The sequence below is a fragment of the Monopterus albus genome, unplaced genomic scaffold, assembly GCF_001952655.1.
Source record: "Monopterus albus unplaced genomic scaffold, M_albus_1.0 scaffold195.1, whole genome shotgun sequence".
NCBI classification, from domain to species: domain Eukaryota; kingdom Metazoa; phylum Chordata; class Actinopteri; order Synbranchiformes; family Synbranchidae; genus Monopterus; species Monopterus albus.
The window spans coordinates 204,402-211,026 of record NW_018128075.1 but is presented as its reverse complement, the minus strand read 5'-3'; the positions used below and the strand labels follow the sequence as shown (position 1 = coordinate 211,026).

General features: G+C 42.0%; 1 protein-coding gene across 1 annotated transcript; it reads left to right on the top strand.

Moving 5' to 3' along the window:
* The first annotated feature begins 1,633 nt into the window (after positions 1 to 1,633).
* On the top strand, positions 1,634 to 2,586 carry ier2b (immediate early response 2b). The gene is given in 2 exon segments (XM_020617866.1): positions 1,634 to 1,982; positions 1,984 to 2,586. Coding segments are annotated over 2 exon segments (402 nt in total). The 5' UTR covers positions 1,634 to 1,841; the 3' UTR covers positions 2,245 to 2,586.
* The last annotated feature ends 4,039 nt before the right edge of the window (positions 2,587 to 6,625 follow it).

Here is a 6,625-nt window from a genome sequence, read left to right as displayed (position 1 = left end):
AAATGAAAGTTTGTACAAAACCTAAACTAATTATTAACATCATTTCATACTTGCATTATAAATGTGATCATTATTTATTTCTTTAATGTGAGGTTCCCACTGCCCTGAGCTTAGAATGCATAACGCTGCTAAAAGATAAAGCAGGACGTCTCAAAATGCGCCACTTTCTTATGCTGTCAGTCTAAACTGATGTTTCCAACGGTACATAAAAGCATCATCATCTCGGGATTGACAGCTGCCTGCCGTTTGACATCAGTCGTCCTGCTGCTTAGTAACTTTATTTACACCGGTGACAACCCCATATATGGCGGAGAGATGACGCCATCACCGCTGTGCACGTGTACGGGGAGGGGAGAGGGAAGGAAGGAGAGATGCGCTTGCGCGTTCGCGTCATGGTTTTTCCACAGTGCGCGTCCCCATGGGGCTCTACTACCGGATGCACCGTATATGGGAGTTGAGAGAGCGCGAGTGAGTGACGTGGTGCGTGTGAGTGAGTGCATGTGAGAAAGAAAAGAAACTCCCGTGAACCAGGAAACATGTTTGTTTCTCCCACGTAAATTCTTCGAACTATCAGCTGGGTTTTTACCAGAGTATAAACACTGACATAACGTCGCCCTGCTCTCTCTCTTAGAGCTCCTTCACAGCCTGTCTGTTAAAACACTTCCTCCAAACCAACTTCCCCTTCATGTTATAAAGGTCCATTCGACTTAATATCTCATGTTAATCTTGGCTTTATAAAATAACCTGTCCCAAAATACATTATTATACAATATATATATAGAAACCATGCTTTATGGTAGCCTGTTATTCATATTTTGTAGTATTAAAGACACCTTCTAAATAATTTAATAGAGAAACATAAATTTATTATCTCAAGATAAAATAGAAAACGCTGGAAGATTAATGTTTGACATTAATCTATAGAATCTAGCGATATTATCTTTGATTGTTTTAGTTTTTCTTCATATAGACCACCTGTCAAAACAGCTGTGTAATTGTAGTACTTGTTGCTTTTCTGTGAAAAACGCTCTCCTGGAATAAACCTGGTGCTTAATCTCGATTTAAGTGTACGATGTATTAATAAATGAAGACATCCACAGCACCTCGTGAATGTGAAAGAATTTCTGTTAAAATGATCTGAGAAAACATCTTTTTTCATGTTCCTGAGAAAATTAATAAAAGGAGACTAAACACGAGGGAGAGGAATTGATAAATAAATATTGTAACATGTTAGAATCGAAGCCTTTCAAACTTACTTGTATCTAATGGGAGAGAAATGACATGCAGTAAAAGCAGAAATGTAAATAACGAAAGAGCAGCTATGAGAAACAGGGAAGGGAGACCAGATGGTGTGCGAGTTGTAGACCTAGGAAATGAGGGCGTTTTGGGGGAAAGTGGGGACTCGTTCTCTGGTCTTCACGTTCTGACATGCGTTCACCTCCTACAGGAGGTTAGGGTTATGGGCTGGGGTATTGGGTAAGGTTAGGTAATGGGCTAGGCAATACATTATGAGAGTGTCCTCACAAACATAGAAATACAAACGTCTGTGTGTGCGCGCGCGCGCTGCTGCTACAGCAGGTGTGAGCACCGCCTGTTCGTGTCTGAGGGATGAGGTCCGCGTTACGTCAAAGAGGAAATAAAACGCCACCCAGCTACTCTCGCTCTCATTTCTGTGAGTACAACAACTGGTGAACAGCTGAAGTCCTCGAACAGAGTCAGATTAGAAAGTCGAAGCTAAAGTCTCTGGACAGATCAAAGTCGTCCGTTTGGGGAACCTTTGGTGAAAGTGCTAAAACAACTGTGCGCAATTACGCATAAAAACAATGAGTGTCACAGCAGCAATGGAAGTGAACGCCGAAGCCAGACGGATACTGGCCGTGTCGATAAGTAAGCTGTACGCCTCCAGGAGCCAGAGAGGGGGGCTAAGACTCCACCGGAGCCTCCTGCTCTCCTTGGTCATGAGGTCTGCCCGGGACATATACCACTCCTAAGCCGTTCCCAGAGGAGTCGGACAGTGACGAGGAAGGGTGTGATAATGAAATAACCGAGGACAAAGAGAACTTGAGCCCGGCGAGGCAGTCCAGGAAACGCCGGGGCAAGGCGTCGGTGGCGCCTGACTTCCTTCCTATCAAGAGGGCGAGGCTGGAGTCCGGGGAGGACAGGTATGCGGCCCCGCTAAGCAGCTGTCGCGCAGGGGAGTCTCTGGCCGCTTTGTCTCTAAATCGGGTTATTCCTGCCTTCTGAACAGATGGAGGGAGAAAATAGCCTCCAATGGGACTTTTGGAGTGGAGTGATTCTGAACTCCTCGTTAAACTCCAAGGGCGATTTGACGCACTAAGGAGCTGACCCACATCAGCGGTCCCGGGACAGAGGGATTACCTCTCCGGTTGAGCCGAGAGTGCCTGCCGGGCCGGCAAAGCCCCTCAGCAAGCAGAGAAGGAGAAATACCAGAGAACAGAGGGGAGCTACAGACCGGAAAGTTTGGGGAAGAAACGAAAGAGGAACTGGCTATTTTGCTGTCGTTTCTCAGCGATTCACCTAAATGAGTCCAAACAAGTGACTGCTGCTGACTCAAAGTGTGTGTATGTGTGAATCAGCAGAGTGATGTTTTGCTGTCGTTTCTCAGCGATTCACCTAAATGAGTCCAAACAAGTGACTGCTGCTGACTCAGAGTGTGTGTATGTGTGAATCAGCAGAGAGTGATATGAGTCAATCAAGGAAGAAGTGCTAAACGGTTAACCACAGAGCAACACACACTTGGACTTCAGGGAATTCCCTGCCTTTACACCGGGGATATCAGGCTAACACTGAACGAGGAAGGACAGTTAAGGCAGACACACTGCCACACACATTCAGCTGCTGCCATGGACATTGATAAATCAATAGTACTGCTTGGGGATTGTCCTACATACTGTGTTCACATGGTGCTCTGAAAAAGAAGACAAAGAAAAAAAAAAACCCGGGCTGTCCACACGGTGTTGGAAGCCCATTAATCTAAACTTACAGTTTTAAGACACTGGCATGTCTTGTTCTTGTCTGAGCTGTGAAAATTAATATTACCTCACATTCTAAGCTGCTTTTTTTTACTTGTATGAGTGAATTTATGGTGTAAATATTTGTAATAAAAGTAGTAAATTGTATTGCTCTCTTTGTTCTGAAGTTTTTTTAAAGTTGAGGTGTTCTTTGTCGCTGTATAACACACACAAACAGACTCATCTTATTTCCAAATGAATGGGCTTTATGCTCGGTGTTCGCCGGCAGTTTATAAGGTTGGTTCTTTATAAGCAGGAGGGAGTTGGTACAACCCAGTGCCAGTCTGGCTGCCTGCCACTAATCTCATTCTCACAGTAAGACTCACAAACATTTAAACAAATAGGCCCACACACCCAAAGCCACTGGCTCCAGGTTCATACCATTTCCTGTGGATTATGACAGGATTCTGAATCATGTCCTTGATTTCCAACACAACCTGACACAGTTTCAGAGTGGGGGTTGGGAGGTATTAAAAGTATTATACAACAGTTGAGGCCAAACCCCTTTGTTGAATAATGCAGAGAGCAGCAGGTAGAGTTCACAGAGGGCATCTTCATCATCCGCTTCCTGTCAGCTGACTGGAAGCTAACTACACCTTGAAATTCTATAATGTTGGTGATCTGGTTGCTCAGGTTTTCATCACAGTCATACTGTGTTTATAGTTTAGATATGTCATCATCATCATCCTCTTCCTCACTTCTGTGTTTATAGTTTAGATATGTCATCATCCTCTTCCTCACTTCATCTTTCCCACATTTTAACCACCATCTGAGTCAGAAGAAGAAAACATTGACAGAATAATAAAGAACTGAAGAATGATGATGATTTAAATGTCTCATGAAGCAGTATCACTATCATTAATTCTTTATAGATTATTTCAGGTTTATTACACCTTGAGTCTTATATTCCATTCACCCCTTCCTTATCTATACTGGATCCAATCCCAGCTGACAATGGGTGAGAGGTGGGGTCCACACTGGACAGGCTGCTAGTCTTTCACAGGGCTGACACTCAGAGAGACAACCACACACATCCATACAACAGTTTAGAGTCACCAGTCAACCTAAGCTGCTTTGTCTTTGGACTGTGGGAGGAAGTTGGAAAACCCGGAGAGAAGAGTCTTAAATTTGTAATTGTTAATCATTATTTCTGTCAGTTTAAAAAAAAACATGTACTAACCAAACTAACTAGCGACATTGCTACAACAAAGCCTGCCAAGGCAAGAAACAAGTGATCAGTCAGTCAGGTTGCTTTCACACTGGCAAAAAACACAACTACCCTTTAATGTGATATACGTCCTTCTCACAAGACCAGGCAGTGGGACATGAGTGGATGATCTAATATGAAGAGAAAAGGAGTTTAATTTGATAACAGCTAGACCTTTACTTTCATTCTCAGTACATATAAGGTCACCAGTGAAGATAAACCTTTTTCCTGGAAGTCAAGCAACAGTGTCAACGTATCAACACAGAGAGTATAGAGATGAGGCTGTCTTCAGAGCCAGGTGGGTGGGGTAACAGTCACTGCTGTCACAACCCTCTCCCTCTTGCCCACACTGAATGATGATGAGGTATGCAGAAAACTATAATGACAGCACAGAGACGAATGAAACAAGAAATAAGAACGTGAATGAAAATGATGAGGTTAAGTTGTCTGACAGGAATGACAGCAGTGATGATGCTGTTGCTGCTCTGGTCACAGTCATTACTATCATCTTAATCATCCTTATATTCACTGGAAATGATAGTTTGATAAAACAAAGCCAACTCAAGGCTCAGTTATGGTTCAACGTGGGAAGAAGTCCTATTGGAGCAATGCGTGAAATCACAACTACTGTGCGTAACAAAAACCATCTGCATGACCACCGAGCAAACTGTATTTGCTGATGAGACTGTGATACAGGTTGACAACACTGGGAAAAACATGGTAAGTTGTTTGAATAAACCACCGTCACTGGCACTGAACCTGAGGTCTGAATGATTTAGACCTGTCTCTGTTCATTTGAACTCATTTCGATTCTGAAACTCTTCTGTTTATATTTTACATCTGTTGTCTCTCTCTTTTATTGTGAAGAACTTCTAAACAGGTGCTTCATAGCATCTCAACCTCTGTGATAATAGGGCCTTCTGCCTCGACCGGTTGGGGAGAGTGGACAGAGGAGAGAGAAAAGAAAAGAAAAGCAATAAGACACAAAAACAAACAATCAAACACTGGGCAGGTTGATGTGGCCAGTGACTGCTCATCAGAAACGTAGCCAGGGCTACCTGCAGAAAGGTACAGGGAGAGAGAGAGGACACACTACAGGAGAGAGGAGACACAGTTAGTGACCTGTAATGGTGGCACATGAAAATAAAAACCATAATCATAATCATTGTAACATTGAAAAAGAAAATAAAAACCATAATCATAATCATTATAACGTTGAAAGGAACTGGTGTCTACTTGTGGTCCTTCATGACAAGAGTTGCAAGAAGTTCATCTTACTTGTGGTCCTTCATGACAAGAGTTGTAAGAAGTTCATCTGAAGAGTGATTATCTCTTGTTTCATTTCAAGGATTTCTAGAGGTTTGAAGAAGTATATGGTTTGGAGCCACTGATATAAAATGCTTCACATTTTTATCAGCACTTGTACCTTCATGTACCTTCACTAATGTTGTTTTCACATAGCAGTTAATACCCTCACAGCATATGGATGTATACAGCTCCAGATCAGAGTTTTATCAACTCAGATCTGCTTTGTGCATCATTTTCTCAAACTCTCAACCAATCTGAGTCATTTCATATGGTGTGGTTTATGCTTTTATTTTTAAGTTGTTACTCAGCCAGAGAGAATTTCTGGATGTGATAGTGCTTACCGTTTTGTAAAAGGAGAGCTTCAATATCTAAAAGGCATCACAATTAGCTGACGAACCAAGACAATGAGTATGCTAATTAGTTTAATAAATGTAAATATTATTAGGTAAAGGGATTACTAGGATGTCTCGATGCTGATGAAAGAACTGAGAGAAAATGATTGACAGTGGCTTTAAGATGGCACAGTAAACTGGGGTGTGGTCTCTGCCCCATAAAACATAATATAATAACTTTTGAATTTTGTTTTGTCAACATGTCAGATGACTCAGCCACGTTTTCCACTGTGGGAAATTTGAGCAGAGTGTCTAGAGTGAGATCTGAATGGCTGAACGCTCTCTTTGATTGAGTCACAGTGTCACTGGCACTGATTATCAGCTTTCTCATGCTTAGGTCATTCTGTGGCTTTAAAATGTATTGACCTACCACTCATTTTGTAAGAATTGACTTCTGTGAGCCTTGAATGTGTCACATTACTTAACCTAACGGCTCAGAAGAGCTTCTATGGCTGTCTGCAGTGGTGGGGAGTAACTAAGTACATTTACTTAAGTACTGGACTTAAGTATGTGAATTATCTACTTTACTTGAGTACTCTATCACTTTTTTTTATAACTTTAGTTACTAGTCACTTTCAGAACCTAATCAATACAAAAATACAGTCTAATCATAAGACTCTATTAATCCCTGGTGGGAAACTCACAAGCTACCCAGCGATAATTCAAATTAAAAGCATATAAGCTAG